General features: G+C 45.8%; 1 protein-coding gene across 6 annotated transcripts in view; it reads left to right on the top strand.

The window, feature by feature from the left end:
• LOC146339031 (dipeptidase 2-like) overlaps positions 1–20,965 on the top strand; it is a 62,775-nt gene that overhangs the window by 28,145 nt on the left and 13,665 nt on the right. For 3 of the 6 annotated variants that reach the window (XM_084811990.1, XM_084811988.1, XM_084811989.1), the window contains 2 exons: positions 1,439–1,574; positions 8,202–9,778. The exons of 1 other annotated variant lie outside the window; for it this stretch is intronic. In XM_084811990.1, the coding sequence (XP_084668116.1) occupies positions 1,439–1,574; positions 8,202–8,387 (322 nt within the window). In that variant the 3' untranslated portion in view covers positions 8,388–9,778. Of the gene's footprint in view, positions 1–962; positions 1,575–8,201; positions 9,779–20,965 lie in introns of those variants that run through there. 2 more of the 6 variants (XM_084811992.1, XM_084811991.1) reach the window with 2 other exon arrangements.

Below are 20,965 nucleotides of genomic sequence, written 5' to 3'. Positions count from 1 at the left end.
CACTACAGCGTTTGAGCAGCCAGTGAACAGGTAGTAACAGCAGTGGGGTGTTGAAGGACAAGCTGTGTGTGTGCCATTTGGCCCATCCTCTGTGTCCTAAGCTAGCCTGCTGCCTTCAGGTGTAGTGGATAATGCTGTCCCTTTGCTAGTGTTGATGCTGTTGGATAATATGTATTTATTCATTACATTTATATCCTGCCTTTTTTCCTCCTTTAAGAACCCCAGGCAGCATACACAATCTTCCTCCTCCTCTCCATTTTAGCCTCACAACAACAACCCTGTGAGGTAGGCTGGGCTGAGAGTCTGTGACTGGCCCATAGTCACCCAGTGAGCTTCCATGGCTGAGTGGGGACTAGAACCTGGATCTCCTGACTCCCGGTCCAACACTCTAACCACTACACCACACTGGCTCTCACACTGGATAATAGGAACAACTCTGCATGCTTCCAGACACTAGGGGGTGGTAGAGAACGTGTTGGCTCAACAGTGGCTTGTCTTGTTCATCCCACTTATTGTCCTGAAGCTTCCTTCTTCTCCTGCTCTGCAACAAGCACCATACAGCTCTCCCCCTGTAGGAAGCAAGTAACCACATCTCATGCCTTTGTTACTTACACTCATGCACTCAGTGTTAGGGGGTGCTTGTAGTTAAACAGTACCAGATAGCCTTCTTCAACGATGTGTATAAAAGCACTAATAAGTAAGTTGAATTGAATTTCCTCTAAACTGGCTGTAGTCTGCGTTTATTCCCTCTAATACTAAATGGTGTGTTACCACACTTTCTTTATATAAGGCAACTCTGCTGTAAGTCACACCAGACTTTCCAACATTTGTAAGATGCAACTGCCAGCCCGCTCACGCAGGAAAATGTCTTGGGCTGGGCCTGAGCACGTTAAGGGGGAATTGCCACATCGCTATTTCCAAAAGAGTCCCTTGCTGAGTGTAATGTGTACCTCTGCTTTCAGAGTCTGGGAGCTTTATGAAGAACGAAGAACCAGTGTGTCCCTTGTGGAAAATAGTCACGTTCTGACCAGAAAAGGCCCTCTGAACTTTACTGGGATTAAACCTCTGAATTATTCTGTAAAAATAAAATACATCACACAGTCCAAAGTGGAGAAAATGATTAGATGCCACTTCTCCAGTTTGGACACTTAAGACACAATCCTGTGAAAGCTTAGATATGAAAAAGGCCTACAAGTACGAGCATGCTGGCTGGGGCATGCTGGGAGCTGTAGGCCTTTTTTCTATCTAAACTTGCATAGGATTGCTACATTGCTTGAGTTTCATTTAGAACAAGAAAGTTGTGTCCTCTGGTGAGTGATTTCTGTGTTCACTGAACTCTGCAGTGAGGGTTCTTGTAAGTCTCCTCTGTGGCAAGTTTGTTGCTAACCAAGAGGTGTTTTATTTGTGCCATGTCATTCTGAGATTTCTTTGCGAACAGTTTCCCTGAGGGACTGGAGGATGTTTCCAAATATCCAGCTTTGATCGAGGAGCTGCTGAATAGAGGCTGGAGTGAGGCAGAACTGAAGGGCATTTTGAGAGAGAACTTCCTTCGTGTTTTCCGGGAAGTGGAAAAAGTAAGGTTTAAAAAAAAAAAAGTGGCCGTGCTGGTTTTGCACTTTAACTATAGCATGGCTTGGTTGCTAATGATGGAGGCTACTTCATATAGAATTGGTACGGCGTGGGGTCAGCCTAATTTCATGTGCCCACCTCCACCCCTTGGCCTATTTTCAAAAGCTCTCTGCAAGTGATCAGTTCAGAATACAGACCTCTAGCAATCCCTCCCCTGGCAGCTTGCTGGGCGGGGGGCGGGGGTGAAAGAGAAAAGGGGCAGTTCCACCTCCTTTTGGATCTGGCCACACCTACCACTGGTATGCCCGGCTCCCACAGCCCCTGACAGATTACCCCCAAGGGAATGTGACCCTCGACAGAAAAAAAGTGACCGCCCCTAATGTAGTGGATTACCTTCACCATTTGGATAGGGTGGCCATGTGCCATACTTTACAGAGGACAGTCCGTGTGTTAATCTGGAGGCCTGATCCTGCATGGTCCCAGTCACAGTAGATTGTTTGGATTACCAGGATGAAACTAGCCACCTCTGCAAAAAGATGACAGGTAATTGATAGAAAATGGATGCTGAATAAATATGCAAAGAAAGCTTACACATCTCTTCAGTCCATGAGTTGGCAATTCCCACAGAGCTGGCATATGCCGGGGCTCCAATCAACAGCATATCAGAGAACGTTCCTAGAACCCAAAGTCCTCCAGGTTGGTTGTGCCTATTTCCCCCTGGAGCAAAGCCAAATTGGTTAGGCCTCGGTTCCATCATTTACATCCTTTCCGATGTTCTAGTTTGTGCCCGAAGCATCACAGGAAAGTAAATTAATTACTTTCCTCACCACTAAGGGGTCCCAACATCCCAACACAGGTGGGGGGTGGGGAAATCCTTCTAATTTCTTCTGTGCGATAGAAAAGTGAAACAGAGGCAATTAGGCAGCCCTGTCGACATGAATATTACACCTTTATCAGCATCAGGCAGCTAGCAATTGTTAACATGTGTATTGGTGCCTGCTTGAGAGAAACCTCCAGGAGTTGTCAATATAAGCATGGCCAGAAACCAGAAACCTGCCCTTGGATTTGTATTACATTTAATAAATTGTGCAGGGTATGTCTGTGAAAACGCACTAAAACTCCTCGCCATTTCTTCTGGTGCCAAGCCCACTATAGTCCTCCATTTGGATGCATCCATTATTTGAAGGTTTGTCCGGTCCAAGTCTGTTCTAAAGATAAAGAACTATAGGAAGGGAAAGCAGCAGAGGCCTTGAAGATGCCCATCCAGACCTAGCACCCGGACAGCAGCCTGAGCAGCAGGCCCATAGGTCACCTGGTCACAATCTTTAATGCCCACTACGCTGCGATGTAGAGATCATGACTGTAATTGAATTCAGTACATTTGCATCCAGACATACATGCATAGGCTAATGTCACACAAATCGGTGCCTTCTTTTTTGGCGATGCATTTCATCTTGTTTGGCAATGCGTAGCTGGCCACCCTTCTTGGAACGGGTTTCCAGCTTTGACTCCCACTTGTTGTTGTTGTTGTTGTTGTTGTTGTTGTTCAGTCGTTAAGTCATGTCCAACTCTTCGTGACCCCATGGACCATAGCACGCCAGGCCTTCCTGTCCTCCACTCTCTCCCGGAGTGTGCTCAGGTTCATAGTCATTGCATCGGTGATGCTATCTACCCATCTCATCCTCTGCCGTCCCCTTCTCCTTTTGCCTTCAATCTTTCCCAGCATCAGGGTCTTTTCCAGGGAGTTTTTTCTTCGCATTAGGTGGCCAAAATATTGGAGCTTCAGCTTCAGTATCTGTCCTTCCAATGAGCACTCAGGGTTGATTTCCTTTAGGATGGACTGATTTGACCTCCTTGCAGCCCAAGGGATTCAGCACCACAGTTCAAAAGCATCCATTCTTCGGCGCTCAGCCTTCCTTATAGTCCAGCTCTCACAGCCATACGTTGCTACTGGGAAAAGCATAGCTCTGATTATACAAACCTTTGTCGGCAAGGTGATGTCTCTGCTTCTTACTATGCTGTCTAGGTTTGCCATAGCTTTCCTCCCAAGGAGCAAGCGTCTTTTAATTCCATGGCTACAGTCACCGTCTGCAATGATCTTGGAGCCCAAGAAAATAAAATCTGTCACCGCTTCCATTTCCAGATGCCATGATCTTAGTTTTTTTAATGTTGAGTTTCAAACCAGCTTTTGCACTCTCCACTTTCACCCTCAACAAGAGGCTCTTTAGATCCTCTTCGCTTTCTGCCATTAGGGTGGTGTTGTCTGCATATCTGAGGTTGTTGATAATTCTCCTGGCAATCTTAATTCCGACCTGTGATTCATCCAACCCAGCGTTTCTCATTATGTACTCTGCATATAAGTTAAATAAGCAGGGTGACAATATGCAGCCTTGTCGTCCTCCTTTCCCAATTTTGAACCAATCGGTTGTTCCATGTCTGGTTCTTACTGTTGCTTCTTGACCCTCATACAGGTTTCTCAGGAGACAGGTAAAGTGGTCTGGTACTCCCATCACTTTAAGAATTTGCCACAGTTTGTTGTGATCCACACAATCAAAGGCTTTAGTGTAGTCAGTGCAGCAGAAATAGATGTTTTTCTGGAATTCTCTTGCTTTCTCCATGATCCAGTGAATGTTGGCGATTTGATCTCTAGTTCCTCTGCCTCTTCGAAACCCTGCTTGTACTTCTGGTAGTTCTTGGTTCACATACTGCTGAAGCCTAGCTTGTAGGATTTTGAGCATCACCTTGCTGGCACATGAAATGCACGCAATTGTACGGTAGTTTGAACACCCTTTGGCATTGCCCTTCTTTGGAATTGGAATGTAAACTCACCTTTTCCAGTCTTGTGGCCACTGTTGAGTGTTCCAGATTTGTTGGCCTATTGAGCGCAGCACTTTAACAGCATCATCTTTTAGGATTTTAAATAGCTCAGCTGGAATGCTGTCATCTCCACTAGCTTTGTTGTTACTAATGCTTCCTAAGGCCCACTTGACTTCACTCTCTAGGATGTCCGGCTCAAGTTCAGTGACCGCACTATCATGGCTATCAGGGACATTAAGATCTTTCCTGTATAGTTCTTCTGTGTATTCTTTCCACCTCTTCTTAATCTCATTTGCTTCTGTTAGGTCCCTGCCTTCTTTGTCCTTTATCATGCCCGTCTTTGCACAAAACGTTCCCTTGAGATCTCCGATTTTCTTGAAAAGATCTCTAGTCTTTCCCATTCTATTGTTTTCCTCCATTTCTTTGCATTGTTCATTTAAGAAGGCCTTCTTGTCTCTCCTTGCTATTCTCTGGAACTCTGCATTCAGTTGGATATATCTTCCCCTTTCTCCCTTGCTTTTCGCTTCCCTTCTTTTCTCAGCTACTTGTAAAGCCTCCTCAGACAGCCACTTGGCTTTCTTGCATTTCTTTTTCTTTGGGATGGATTTCGTTGCTGCCTCCTGAACAATGTTACAGACCTCCATCCATAGTTCCTCAGGCACTCTATCAGGTCTAATCCCTTAAATCTATTCGTCACCTCCAATGTACATTCATAAGGGATATGATTTAGGTCATACCTGAATGGTTTAGTGGTTTTCCCTACGTTCTTCAATTTAGGCCAAAATTTTGCAACAAGAAGCTCATGAACTGAGCCACAGTCAGCTCCAGGTCTTGTTTTTACTGACTGTATGGAGCTTCTCCATCTTTGGCTGCAAAGGACATAATCAATCTGATTTCGATATTGACCATCTGGTGATGTCCATGTGTAGAGTCGCCTCTTGTGCTGTTGGAAAAGAGTGTTTGCTATGATCAGTGTGTTCTCTTGGCAAAACTCTATTAGCCTTTGTCCTGCTTCATTTTGTACACCAAGGCCATGCTTGCCTGTTATCCCGGTGATTTCTTGACTTCCTACTTGAGCATTCCAATCCCCTATGATGAAAAGGACATCTTTTTTTGGTGTTGTAGAACCAATCAACCTCAGTTCTAGAAGGTGTTGTAGGTCTTCATAGAACCAATCAACCTCAGCTTCTTTGGCCTCAGTGGTTGGGGCATAGACTTGAATTACTGTGATATTGAATGGTTTGCCTTGGATTTGTACTGAGATCTCTCTGTCGTTTTTGAGATTGTACCACAGTACTGCTTTTCCCACCCTTTTATTGACTATGAGTGCTACTCCATTTCTTCTAAGGGATTCTTGCCCACAGTAGTAGATATAATGGTCACCTGAATTAAATTCGCCTATGCTTGTCCATTTTCGTTCGCTGATTCCCAAGATGTCGATGTTCAGTCTTGCCATCTCAGGTTTGACCACCTCCAGCTTACCTTGATTCATTGATCTTACATTCCAGGTTCCTAAACAATATTGTTCTTTACAGCACTGGATTTTCTTTTCACCACCAGACACATCCACAGCTGAGTGTCCTTTCGGCTTTGGCCCAGCCGCTTCACCCTTTCTGGTGCTACTTGGAAATACTCTCTGCTCTTCCCCAGTAGTATATTGGACACCTTCCGACCTGAGGGGCTCATCTTCTGGCGTCATCTCTTTTAGCCTTGTGATACGTTCCATGGGGTTTTCTTGGCAAGAATACTGGAGTGGGTTGCCATTTCCTTCTCCAGTGGACCACATTTTGTCAGAACTCTCCGCCATGACCTGTCCGTCTTGGGTGGCCCTGCACAGCATAGCTTATTGCTTCACGCAAGCCCCTTCGCCACAACAAGGCAGTGATCCATGAAGGGGGACTCCCACTTTTAACTGGCGTTAAATTTCCCTGAGTGGGGGAAAAAAAGAATTCACTCGAGGCAATACGGTAGGCAATATGCAGGCCCAAGGCCACATGTGGTCCCTGCAATCCCCCCGCCCCAGTGCACCTCCCACCCCAAAATTTGGCCATAGCCCCCGAAATGTCTAAGGAAACATGTGTTTTTTGCAAACAAAATGGTGTCCAGAGCTGCTATTGAACACACAAAGCATCGAAATTAGCTTGTTTGTAAGATGATTTTGACATGTTTGGTACTCTGTAGCAGCTCCAGACACCTTTATTAAAATTTTATTTTTAATTTCCCCCTAGTTTTTGACACCTGTGTGTGTGGGGGGGGGGGCAGCCCACAGCAGAGGCGGTGTGGGTCCATGGTCCCAGGACCTCCCAAAGTTGCCCACCCCTGACCTAACACCTGTTTGGGGTGTTTCTTCCCACCACCACCACCACCACCACCCATTTGGGTTTTTATTTCCTAAAGTTGTTTTATACTTCTGCAAGATTTGTGTTTTCCCCCAAAGCCTGCCAATATCTGCCTGCCTTTTATGTGTGGATGGTGCCGTTTCAGCTACATAAGGATCCTTATGCAGAGAATGGGTTTGCTGTGAATATAGGACGCTTCATTTGCAGAAGGCACCCAGTATTTGGCAACTCCAAAGACCTCTGCTTCAGACCCTAGAGCAGGGGTCCCTACCACACACCCATGTGCATCTCCAGTAGAACCCACATAGCAATTCACTCCCTGCCCTCTTACAAAAAAAAAAAGTAATAAAAAGCTGAAAAATGTGAGGGCGCCAGCATCTCCATCCTGTTCCTGAATCTGCTGCTGATCAGCTGTTCAGCGAGCAGGAAGAGAAAGCAAGGCAAAAGGGCAGGAGGGGAAGAAACAGTGAGGTAAAGAGTTGCGGGGAGAGAAACAGCAGGGCTAGGGGCTGCAAAGGATGGCAAAATAGCAAGGCAAAGGGGGCAGAAGGAAGAGAAAGAGCAAGGCTAGGAAGGGAGAGAAAGAAGGCAGCTAGGGAGGGAGAGAAATAGCGAGGAAAGGGCTTTGGGGAGAGAAACAGCAAGGCTAAATGGGGTCACGAAGAATCGGACATGACTGAACGACTGAACAACAACAAAAGGCTGGGAGTGCACAGAGACAGAGTGCACGCGTGCAAAGGAAAATGGTCTGTGAGGACAGAAGAAGACTGGGCAGGCCAGGAAGCAACTCTTTCCACTTCCCCCTCCCTCCCAGCCTCACTGTTTCTCCCCACCACACACACACACACACACACACACACACACATGCACGCACACACACGCGCACACGCCTACTGACTAGCCAGGCCCCCATGGCAGCCATTATGTGACTACCCATATTCTCCGTGGGAACCATTTTTTGTTGGTGCCCACAGCAGTTTCTGAAATTTCCAAATATGGCCTCAGGTCTGAGAAGGTAGGGGAGCCATGCCCTAGAAAGCCATTGCCAGTCCAAGGAGAAGAGATTAAACAAGTCAACTAGAACATGGGTGGGGAAACTGTGGTGCTCCAGACCTTTTTGGTCTACAACTCAAGCCACCCTTGACCTTTCGCAATGCTGGCTGGGGCTGATGAGAGTTGGGATCCAACAACACCTGGAAGGCCAGTTTCCCCATCACTGGTCCAGATGGGGCTAAATCGGCCTTCCTCAACATGGTGCCCTCCAGATATGTTGGGTTACAAGTCCTATTGGCCGTGCTGGCTGGGGATTGTGGGAGTTGAAGTCCAACACATCTGGAGGGCACCAGGTTGAGGAAGGCAGGGCTAAATGAGCAATACTAGGCAAGATCGCTCAACAGAATAAGGCTGCTTCATATGTTCATGGTAGATACAAAAGGTCCTGCTTTCTGATTTAGAACTGGTTTTGCATTCTTCCAGATGCGGAATGAGAGTTTGTTACTGGCTGCAAGTGAAATAGAAATATCTCCTGAAGACGTCAGCCAGGCCTGTCGTTTAGAACTGAGACCCCCATCTGCACAGAGAGACAGTTCCTGTGGACTGCTTTTAGGGGGCCTAACAAACAGCCTAATACTCACTATTGTGATGCACCCTGTGCTACACTGAGATCATCTTAGGCAACAGAAAAATGACTCTACCTGGTTGCCCAGAGGTGAACATGCAGTGTGAAGTGCAATGCAACTGGATGCTACTGTGTGTGGAACCTTTTCCACCTTCTCCTTTATTCCATGGGTGTTGTTAGGACAAGGGCCACCTGGCCATGGGCCCCGGCTCTTCTGAGCTGCCCCAATCACCACTATCCACCTTAATACAACCCTGCTTCTTCCCTCTGAGCTCAGTAGCCTTGCAGTTACTAAGGAGGCCTTAGGACACACTCCCTGAGCAGACCAACAGGGAGTGTAGTGTGAATGCACCAGCCTTTTAAACTAGAGGGGAGGCTGCGACCTTTCCTTCCACAATCTGCTCATTGTTTTTTTCTCTCTCCGCCTACTTTTCTGCTCTTATATGCCCACTGCTGGGAGCTTGCTTGCATTGACATTTTGAAGAGCAAGAGGGAAGGGCAGGAAGATCTCCATGTGAAATACTGGTATTTCACATAGCATCTGATTTTACTGCCCCAAACTGGAACCTTTGGCTTCTGGAGAAATTTAGTGGCTTCAGCACATCAAAGGATTCAATCAGGCTCCACAAACTTCTTTCACCCCTTCCACTTTAATTTCTCCTAAATAGTTGCAGGCCTCAGATTATTCCAAAAGGAGTGTTAAGACTATGTGATGTCATGATCGAGGAAGTGCTGGGGCTTTTAAATAAGTTTTACAGTTTTTAAAAAAGCAAAAAAAAAAAAAAAAGCCCTCAGCCACATTAGCTCATAAAGTTAATTTAAGTATGTGCAATCTTTAGAAACCTGCTACAGCCTCCTAAATTCCTCTGAAGTGCTACCTCTCTGAAAGGAGCCACTTGGCTTGGAGAATTCTCTCTCCCCGCTCCATTTCCAGTCACCATTCTTCTTTTCTTCTCCTTCCCTCCCCTATCCTCCCTTATTTCTTTCTCTTTATTTCATCCAGAGCATATCCTGGGGAATTCTTAAAGAGAATTCTCTTTGGTAGGCAAGAGAATTTCAAGATTGTATTTGACTTTATACAGGCAAGAGCATTTGTTTTTCTCCTCCTCCTCCTAACCTAAGCCTTGAGAAAAGTGGGTTCACGTGGTTGCAGAGGAACGAATCTGGGGCTGTTTTGTCAGTTGCCATTAACCAGCAATAGGAAGGGGCATAGCGTAGCTCAGTGGTAGAGCACATGCTTGGCATGCAGGAGGTCCCAGGTTCAATCCCCGGTATCTCCAGATAGGGCTAGGAAAGAATCATGCCTGAAACCCTGGAGAGCCGCTGCCGCCAGTCAGTGCCAACAATACTGGGCTAGATGGACCAAGGTTCTGACTCAAGCAGTTTCCTATGTTCCTATGAACAGAAAGCTTTAATAAAAATAGGAGTTGTGTTGTTTTGTTGTTGTTGTTTTGAAGTGGAGGGGAGATAAATACTGTTCACTTCTACAGTCCTATCTATGCCTACTCAGAAGTAAGCCTGATTATGTTTAATGAGGTTTACCACCAGGAAAGTGTGCCTAGGATTCCAGCAAACGTTACTTTAGCAGGAAGGTTTGCAGCCTGATCTTCTGCATGTTTACTCAGAAATAAGTCTTGTGTTGTGAGCATGGTGTTACAGGCTTAATACACTGCCCACCCAATTCCGTTCTAACGAATTGACTACCCTTTCAGCCCAGTCCCATGCATGTTTTGTCATTTTGTGTGTATGTGTGTGGGGGTTGTTTTGCACAAACTCTAGCCTCAGTCTCGTGAGGGAAAGGCACTTAAGCACATGCTCAGAGTTCCTCCATAACTTAGCCCTAGGTTTGAAAACGGACTCATTGGTTGGCTCCTGGTGAAGTCTTGGCACAAGTGAAGTTATGGGAAGGAAGATAAAATGAGAGCTTGTGCATAATAAGGAGGAGGTAGAGAAGAGTTGCACAAAACAAAACATCTATTTTTATGAAGAGTTGCTGCAGGATGGTAGATTGAAGATGGACTGTTGTATGGAGGGGAACGAAATTGGTAGGGGGAGAATATAAGTGCTCAGTGGTGAAAGAAAAGCATTCTGTGTATGCTCAGAGGCACTTTATATTTAAAAACTTAAGAAGAGCCATGCTGCATCAGACCAAGGTCCATCTAGTCAGCATTCTGTTCGCATGGTGGCCAACCAGCTGTTGACCAGGAACCCACAAGCAGAACATGACTGCAAATGCACCTTCCCACCCCCGTTCCCCCGCTGTTCATTTCGAAATGAAAGGCAGTGTATGTCTCTATATGCATGCATGCGCATGTGTCTGTGTGTGTTCATGTTCTGGATGGGGTTGCACTCCCCCTGAAGGAGCAGGTTCATAGCTTGGGGATTCTCCTAGAACCACCTGTGTCACTTGAAACACAGGTGGCTTCAGTGGCACGGCGTGCTTTTACCAACTTCAGTTGGTGGCTCAGCTGTACACATATTTGGACAGGGATAACCTGGCTTCAGTTGTCTACGCTCTGGTAACCTCCAAGTTATATTACTGCAATTCGCTCTACATGGGGCTGCCTTTGAAGATGGTTCAGAAGCTGCAGTTCAAGCAAAATAGGGCAGCCAGATTTATAATGCAGACCAGAAGGTTCAAATATTAGGGATGTATGAAAGGGACTTACCTTGTCCCGCAGCTTTTTTCGCGGTGGGGGGGAGGCGCTTCGCTTCTCCCCCCGAAGTTCATGCGAGGGGGGGGTGTCTTCCCGCCTTGCCCGGCTGAAATTCAGGCCGGGGGGGGAGGCTTCCTGCCTCGCCCGGCCAAAATTCAGGCCGGGGAGAAGTGCCCCGTCTCCCGGCCGCGAACCTCAAAAGAAAAGTAAAAAAAAAAAAAAAGCCCCGTGATAGGCTACGTAACGATTTACGTAGCCTATCACGGCTAGATCTGCAAAGTCAGCCGTGATAGGCTACGTTAATCGTCACGTAGCCTATCACGGGTGACTTTGAAAAAAAAAACCGCGTACGCAAATGGCGGCCCCCATAGGAGCCGTCATTTGCATTCCTTATTTGGTCCCTGTAGTCTACGTAAAGATTTACATAGACTACGGCGAAAATAAGGGCAACGCTATTTGCGTTGCCCTTATTTTCGCCGTAGTCTACGTAAATCTTTACGTAGACTACAGGGACCAAATAAGGAATGCAAATGACGGCTCCTATGGGGGCCGCCATTTGCGTACGCGGTTTTTTTTTTTTCAAAGTCACCCGTGATAGGCTACGTGACGATTAACGTAGCCTATCACGGCTGACTTTGCAAATCTAGCCGTGATAGGTTACGTTAATCGTTACGTAGCCTATCACAGGGGTGTGGTTTTTTTTTTAACTTTTCTTGTAATGGCGGCAGCGGCAGCCGGTCGAAAGACTGGCTGCCGCCCCCGCCCCTGCCCCTGACGAAGACCTGCTGAACCGCCGCCGGGACCTGCCGCCGGGAGCGACATTCGTAAAAGGTAAGTCCCATCCCGGGGGGGGGGGGTGGCGGAGAATTTCTCCCCGAACCTTCGGAGGACCGAATGCATTGGCACTCGGCCCCCTGAAGTTTCGGGGAGAAATTCTCCCCCATCCCTATCGAATATATAAGACTGACTCTGGCCCGCTTACATTGGCTGCCTGTATGTTTCTAAGCCAGATTCAAGGTGCTGGTTTTAACCTATAAAGCCTTACATGGCTCAGGACATACACTATGTTCAACATCTAAGATCCTCTGGGTGCCTACTCTGAGGGAGGCTCGAAAGACAGGAACTACTGATGCGGCCTTCTCCGTGGTGGCCCGCAATAATGGAATAATCTCCCCTACAAGGCCCACGTGGCTCCAACACTGGTATCTTTTTGGTACTAAGTTAGGACTTTTCCCTTTTCCCAGGCATTTGGCAGCATGTTATGAGTTTTAATTGATCCAGGATTCGTTCTGTGGTTTGGCTGATTGTTCAAAGTTGTTTTTAGATATATGTTGTCTCTGTGTATATTGTCTGTTGTCTGTTTTTATGTTTTTAAATTTTGCATATTGTATTTTTAATGTCCTTTATCTTTGTAAACTGCCCAGAGAGCTTCGGCTATGGGGCGGTATAGAAATGTAAGAAATAATATGAGAGAGAGAGAGAGAGAGGGGTGTGCACTGAGACACCCTGCCCCCTGCTTTGACTTGGCCTTACATGGAAATCTGTGTTGTGGGCCTCTGCCCCAAATCTTTTAAGAACCTACCAATGCTCCTGCTACAGATGACACACACACATACTTAGCAAAAGAGCATGTTCCCACCTGTGTCTATATTGCTAAGGGCGCAATCCTATGCATGGCTACTCAGAAGTAAGTCTCATTTAGTTCAACTAGACTTACTCCCATCTTTAGGCTGCCATCTTATTTACAGTTACCTAGCTGGGAGTAATTCCCATTGAACTTAGACTTAATTCTGAGTAGACATGCACCGGATTTCACTGTTAATTACTTAGCAACTGAATAGGCAAGCCACTCACTGTGAGAAAAGGCTCCATTCACAGCAATATACTTCAGGTGATTTGGTTTGTCTGACCCAGCAGGGTGGACATGTTTGGGTGAACCAGCCCCCATTTAATCTTCAGCCCAAAGCTAGAACCTGCACGGAACATAGCTTTTCCATCCGCTTTTGGAAAGTGGACATTGTCACAATACTTCTCTGTGGTACACCTAGGTTACGATGGCGCCATTTGGGCAATCTTTTTGGTTTACTGTCCTTGGCTTCCTATGAGGACCAAAACAACCATGAGCAATAGGGTCATGTATCCTATTCAGTTGATGGACTACGATAGATCGCATGGTCTTATGAGCCACGTCCTCCCATTTGTATCAGGGTATAGCTTCCAACACTGTGTGCCAGCTCATGGATAACCAAAGGCCCTATTCAGGCATTTTCCCCTCAACAGACTACTAGTATATGAAGGAGAGAGCATGGATGAGCCCTTTGTCCCACCCCCTTCATTGTGTCCCCAATGTGTGTTTTTCCTGAGCAAGATGCAGCAGTAGGGATGTACGAAAGTCACTTAGCTTTTCGAAGGGTGACATTCGCTGTGGGGGGGAGGCGCTCCGTCCCTCCCCCCAAAATTCTCTCCGGCCGGCTCCGCTCCGTGGAGATTCCGCAGAGCTGCCGGCCAGGGCCACCCGCAGCCGGACATCCGGCCGCTGGGCAGCCTGCAGGGACGCAAATGGCGGCGGCATTTGCGACCCTGTATTTTGCCGTGATAGGCTACGTAAATATTTACGTAGGCTATCATGGCAAAAAAAAAAAAAGGAATGCAAATGGCGGCCACCATAGCCGCCATTTGCGTTCCCCCTTTTTTTTTTTTTGCCGTGATAGGCTGCGTAAATACTTACGCAGCCTATCACAGCTTCCGCAGGGACACAAATGGCGTCCCTGCGTTAGCCGTGATAGGCTACGTAAGTATTTACGTAGCCTATCACGGCTATATGGAAGAAGCGAATGGCGGCCGCAGACGGTAGCAAGATGGCAGCAAGTAGGTGCTCTGTTCCGAGTCCATTTCGTGGGGTGGGGGGGCGGGGGGCTTTGTTCCGCCACGGATTTCGGGGGGGGGGCGAATGCACTGGCATTCAGCCTCACTGAGATCCATGGTGGAATTCTCTGACATCCCTATACAGCAGTGGGCTTGGGAACAGGAAGCAGAAATGGGTCTGATAACAAATTCCGAAGCCCACTGCAATATCTTACTCAGAGCAAATGCTACATCCCCACAGCCACCACCAGATCTTGCTCAGAAAAACAAATGACCCACAGCAACCAGTTCTTAGAAAAAACGCAATGCCCCACAGCAATAACAGTCAGCTATCCCCCACCTCATGCCACCCCCAAATAAAAGGGGGGAAATCCTTTACATACAGTTTTGGCTGGCTCTTCTCAGCTGGGCAGAAAACAGAAGAAAAATAACTTGGCTAACAAGAGCCAATGTGGGGTACTGCTTAGAGTGTTGGACTGGGACTCAGGAGACCGGGGGTCTAGTCCCCACTCGACTGTGAAGCTCACTGGGTGCCTTTGGGCCAGTCACTGACTCTGTCTAACGTACCTCACAGGGTTGTTGTGAGGATAAAACGGAGAGGAGGAGGACTACATGAGACGCCTTGGAAGAGGAAAAAAGGCAGGATATAAATGTAATAACAGAAAGGGTGCTCTCTCTCTAACACACAAACAAAATTATTGCTTTGAATTTAATGAACAATTAATCCTCTGAAGGTGGGAAGAGAAGCACCCCATCTGTGAAGTTAAGAAAAGGGAAAGTGAAAAAGTTGATCCCCCAGCCAGTCCCACAGTCATTTTCATTGGCTGCCTGGCCCATCCCCTTAACTATTCTGATTGGCCCGGTCAGTGCCCCTTCTACCTCCCCCCCACAAATCTGTTCTGATTGGCTCGGAGGCTGCTGGGCAATGTAGCCTCCTCTTTTTCTCCCAGAACTTCCTGCCTATTAGTAGGAGCACTGGTAAAGTCGCCCCAGGCAGGCCTCCCCAATTCTTTCCCCTCTCCATAGTTGTTCTGCGCTTGTAGGCCGTGTACATGCAAATGAAGATAGTGAAGCTGAGCAGGGGCAAATACTTGGTAGCAGTAGCCAGCAGGATGCTATGCAAGGCTTGAGTTGCTAGGCAACATGCTACTATAATATATGTTCTCAAACGGGGGGGTGGGGGGAGCCACCAGGTTTGGGAGTTTGTTGCCCCTTCTGCCCAAGAGCACCAGCTGTCCCTGGAAGATTTCTCTACTTACAGAGGTTTCCCATACAATTTGGAATCCTGGAATAGTTCCTTCCCAACACCAGGTGAGAAAATGGACACAGTGGTGCATCAGAGAGGGACAAACTAGCATGCTCATCCCCACCAGGTGAAGGCATAATGCCTGAAGAGGGCTGCGGACAGGTAGGATGCAGGTCACACCTACCTGCCAAGACCAGTGTTCTGCGTGGAGAGTAGGAAAAAAGCAGGAAGACATAGGCAGCTTGCATTTGAGCAACGCAAGTTACTACAACTGATTTTGGGTAGTGGTGGAGGCATTTTTAAAGAAAGATTGCAGTTTTATAACTTGCATAGTCTAATTGCCTGCTTGCTTTCCATCTGCTCGAACATTTCATTTCATTTCATTTGTTACATTTCCATACTGCCGAGTAGTTAAAGCTCTTTGGGCAGTTTAGAAAGATTAAACTCCTTAAAAATACAGTAAGATAACAGAATATAAAACCGTTAACCTACAAAAATATAAAAGCAATACATATCTCAGGACCCATTAGAAAGCCTTGTCATATGCTGTCAAATGCCCAGGAGTAGAAGAAAATCTGAACTTGGCACCAAAAAGATGACAATGTTGGTGCCAGATGGACCTCACTGGGGAGAGTGCTCCACAACTGGAAGTGGGGCACCACTGAGAAGGCCCTCTCCTTTGTTGCCATCCTCTGAATCTCTCTTGGTAGAGGCACTTGGAGGAGGTAAACAGACCATATCTTAAGTGATCTTGATAGGCTGGAGCACTGGACAGAAAACAACAGAATGAAATTTAATAGGGATAAATGCCAAGTTCTACACCTAGGGAAAAGAAACCAAATGCATAGTTACAAGACGGGAGATACTTGGCTCAACAATACTACAAGTGAGAAGGATCTTGGAATTGTGGTAGATCACAAGCTGAATATGAGCCAACAACATGATGTGGCTGCAAAAAAGGCAAATGCTATTTTGGGCTGCATTAATAGAAGCATAGTTTCCAAATCCTGGGAAGTACTAGTTTCCCTCTACTCAGCACTTGTTAGGCCTCATCTTGAGTACTGTGTCCAGTTCTGGGCACTGCACTTTAAGGATGCAGACAAGCTGGAGAGGGTTCAGAGGAGGGCAACAAAGATGATCAGGGGACTGGAAACAAAGCCCTATGAAGAGAGACTGAAATAACTGGTCCTGTTTCGCCTTGAGAAGAGAAGACTGAGGGGAGATAGGATGATGCTCTTCAAGGACTTGAAAGGTTGTCCCAGGGAGGAAGGCCAGGATCTCTTCTCGATCATCCCAGAGTGCAGGACACGGAATAATGGGCTCAAGTGACAGGAAGCCACATTCCGGCTGAACATCAGGAAAAACTTCCTGGCGGTTAGAGCAATACAACAGTGGAACTAATTACCTAGGGAGGTGGTGGGCTCTCCCACACTGGAGGCATTCCAGATGAAGCTGGACAGCCATCTGTCAGGGATGCTTTGACTTGGATTCCTGCATTGAGCACGGAGTTGGACTCAACGGTCTTATAGGCCCCTTCCAACCCTACTATTCTAGGATTACAAAAAGACCCTGTCCCTAGTGCTTTCTGCTCACAAAGAAACGAACCCTCCAAAAGCTGCCTCTGCAACTTGTACTCCACAAGGAAGTAGCAGTATGGGAATTGGAGGTGCCGAGAGTGGAAGACAATGTCTGGGTAGTGTAAGTACCCTGAGAAAGATTCATGGTAAAAGACAATATGGGATTGTGCATCTGGATTACATCTCACCCCATGAGTGGCTGGATATATATATATATATAAAACAGAATGGGTGGGTCCTTTAGGTATCCCAGCTCTAAACTGTTTAGAGTTCTAAACTGTAAAGTTGACAAGGACTTTGAACTAAGTTCAGAAATTAAACAGAAGCCAGTGAAGCTGTTGCAGTAAAGAAGTCACATGCTCTCAATATTCTAGAAAGCACTTCCAGATCTGATTATAGTTTTCCATGTTATTCCTTCATATCACAATCTGCTCCTACAGTTCCATGCTCACTAGGTCATGTTCAATCTTCAAAATTTGGCTGGGTTGTATTTTCCATGAACAACAACAACAACAAATCAAGTTTCCTACTTGATTTGCTCTCTCCACTCATTCTGTCTCATATATATATTTTCCCTGCCATTTTCCCTGAGTAAATAGTCTTGACATAATGATGAAAGGCAATCCTGTGTCCCCATAACTGCAACTCCGAAATCTCCCATACGAAAATGCCCAAACGTTAAGATCTTCTGGAGAGGCTGTCCTACAGGTCCTGCCAATTTTCAAGTTGCATTTGATGGGAGATGGGAGAGGGCCTTCTTGGCAGCCAACCTTTTGAACTCCCTCTCTTGGAAGGCTCATCTTGCCCCTACCTTCATGGCCTTTCACCCTGTGTCAAGACTTTTCTGGCATGCTTTTGACCTGCTGGGTTGTTGAGCTGTGTGTGTGTGTTATGAAGTGTTGTAATGCTGCTCTTTGCAGTTTTCATTGAGGTGTTTTAGCTCTCTCCATTGCTATTTATATTTAGTGCAGGGGTGAGGAACCTCTTTCAGCATGTGGGCCAAATTGAGGTTTGAAAAAAAAAAAAACTACACACAAGCCAGGAAACCCCAAATGACCATCAGGGGACATCTGGATTGCTGGACTGGTACCCTGGGCCTGGGGTTCCCCACTCCCGATTTAGTGCTTCACTATTTTTTTTAAAATGCTATTTTACTGGTTTTTATTTGTTTGCTGGTAGCTGTCCTGGGCACTCTCAGTTAGAAGGCAGAATAAAAACATGTTTGTAATAAACAATTAAATGTGTTTTTAATGATAAACCAAAAACATTAGTCACTCCAAGGATATCTCTCTTAAATTGGTTCCAAACGTGGGCGTCATTCTCGATTAGATAAGTGGAACAACTAATGCCTTGTCTGAAGAATGCAAAGTCCCCAGAAAATGATTTCATTCCTTCCCATTATTGAAGACCTACATTGCATGGGGTCAGAATTCCTAGCCCCCTTATTTACAGCAATAAATGAAACAGGACAACTATCCAAGGAGTGGAACAAAGGGATTGAGGTGCCTTTTTTTTAAAAAAAGGGGGGATTAGGCGGTCCCTATGAATTATAGGCCAATCTTACTGTCAGTAGCGAGCAAAGTATATGCACGGTGTCTACTGCAGACGTTGAAGGAGTAGGTCGAGGAGGAAAATATGCAAGCCCAAGGACAGGCAGGGTTTTGTGAAAGAAGCTCAACAGTTGATCACTGTTCTATAATTTCGCAATTGATCTATAAGTGTGCCAAGGGGGAAAAATCTACTTTGTATTTTGCTTTTGTTGATCTAAAGGCAGCATTTGATTTCTTCAATAGAGAACACCTGTGGATGCAGCTGTCACCAACAAATTTAGATGGTAGGTTGCTTTATTTAATTATTCAGTTTCAGACCCAAACCTCAGTGAAAGTTCAAGTAGGTTACTCTGGAGAACTATCTAAGAGCACCCCAATCTCGGGGGAGGGGGTGCACCAGGGTATTGATGCCTTTATTGTTTCATTTCTATGTAAAGAATATCACTACTATCTTATCGAATGCTTCATACAACCCAGTATATTTAGTGGTTAGGACAGTTTCAGTTCTGTTCTATGCTGATGATACTGTCCTTGTGTCTTCTTTGCAGGAGGGATTGAGAAGTTTAAAGTGGGATAGATACAGCTATTCCCAGCATGGAAATTATCATGGTGTACCTGCCTGCCATATAGCTGTTAAAGATAAGGAGCCTGTCAGAAAAAAAGAGGTGGCAATCCCTAATTAAGCACTAACATGGTAGAACAGGGGTAGGCAGAAGGTAGATCTCCAGAAGCCTCTACCAGCACGGCCAACGTTCAGGACTGCTGGGAGTTGAAGACCAAAACATCTGGAGATCTATTTTCTGCACACCCCTGTGGTAGAATATACAGGGATCCAAACTTAGATTTTTAAGAGCAAAGCACTCAAAACTCTGGGCACTGATGGACAAATCTGTCCATTTCAGTTTCTTCCACTTTTGATTTTTTTAAAAACTCAAGGTCTTTTTGTCCCAAATATGGAGAAGTTTGTAATGTGTGTAAATTCGTATCAAAGCCAAACTGAAACAAAATTCTCACCCAAACCTATTTAACACTAGGCATGGGAGAACTAAGGGTGTGTGAACTCACCAAAATTCTCTGAACTTCATTTTGAACCATTGGTTGAGCTTACTCTCATTTCTGTTTTTGACCTGTTTTCTTTGTTTGTTTGAATGGGAAAAGTGCACATTTTTCAAAAGCGTGCACTTCCTCCTATTGACTAAAGCTTTAAAATGTGTTTCTTTTTAAGAGGCACAGTTCAAAGTATGCATTTAAAAACACACACACACACAGTTTTTGAATGCGATTGCAAATTTGGGAATGTGGAAACATTTTTCGAAAAGATGTACTCCTATTCATGGTCATATTCGCGGTTGTGAACCAGGCAAGTTCAGATGATTTACAATCTGAAACAAAATTCTCACACGTCCCTATTCAACATTACCATTAGTATTAGCATAAATCATGCATTTGGCTCAGCCGTAAATACATTTTGTTCAAGGCAGATGAATGAAAAACAACATTGTGACCACTTGCTTGCATTCATACTCTGTAATTTTGAAAACTGTATATAAATCACTAGTGCCCTCTGGTGGCCTTTCCTAAATGGGGGGAAGCTCATTTTCTGTAACAAACTACACACATGTGTAACACGGTTGTTGCAAGGCCTCCTGACCAGTAATGATTTATCTAAACATAGAAGTAAATTAAAACATAATACGAACAATCCCACACTGACTAGCTTAACCTTAACACCAGAAAGTTTGTAAGTTTGAAATGTTGTAACTTTGTGTTTTTATGTTTTTGATTTACATGTGCACTGCCCAGAGAACACTGGTCATTAAGTGATCTATAAGTGAAATAAATAAATAAAGGGCGCAATCCTATCAATTCTGCCCTGTGGCCCTGCAGATTTCCAGCCTGTCTAGCGAAGGCGCTTTGGAGGGGAAGAGACAGAGGCTGGAGGAGGCTCAGGGTAACTTGTATCCTGGCATCTCCCATTTCCTCCCCAACCCACCAGAACGCCCCCTTTCCTCCTCCTCAGAGGTCGCTTTTCCAACCTTGGAGGGCAGCTCGCATGGCTGTTTTTGCACTGACTGTGTGTGTGTGGGGGAGGAGGGGTGGATCTCTGACTCCCCCTTCCAAGGTCGGAGTGCCGTCTCTGACCTCAGAAGGGGAAATCTGAACAATCCTATTGTCCCTGGGATACCCCCCCAGGGACCATAGGATTGTTCTCTAAATAAATGAAAGCTTTTGAGAAAGGCTCAAAGCTGTGGCCTCGTAGGCATAGGTAAAATGCATGAACAGTCACAGCAGTAATTTTACAGATTTAGGTTTTCCCACTTTTAAAAGAGTGAAATATTGCTTATAGCCTCGTATTATTAACAGTAACTTAAAGAAGATAGGTGTGCACATTACAAAAGGATAAAAATCTGCACTATAAAAAGCAAAGCATCCCTCTTTCACTAGATAGAAATGCCAGGCCTCAACAAGGGTCAGAAATCTGGTTCAAACCAGAAAGCATGGCGCAACATATGCATCTCCAAACAGACAAAAGAAGACACATCTGCATTAAATGTACATATGCGGAATCAGCTTGCCCTAACTTCGTTTCTTCCTGATGTTTTGGACTACAACTCCCAGAATTCCTGACTATTGACCATGCTGGCTGGGGCTGATAGGAGCTGAAGTCCAAAACATCTGGAGGGCAGCAGGTTGGGGAAGGTTGTACAGCTAATTTATATCTATAGA

This window comes from Heloderma suspectum, chromosome 8, assembly GCF_057233095.1.
Source record: "Heloderma suspectum isolate Gila_16-S chromosome 8, 16-S_ref, whole genome shotgun sequence".
In the NCBI taxonomy this organism is placed as follows: domain Eukaryota; kingdom Metazoa; phylum Chordata; class Lepidosauria; order Squamata; family Helodermatidae; genus Heloderma; species Heloderma suspectum.
This window is presented reverse-complemented; position numbering and strand designations above follow the sequence as displayed.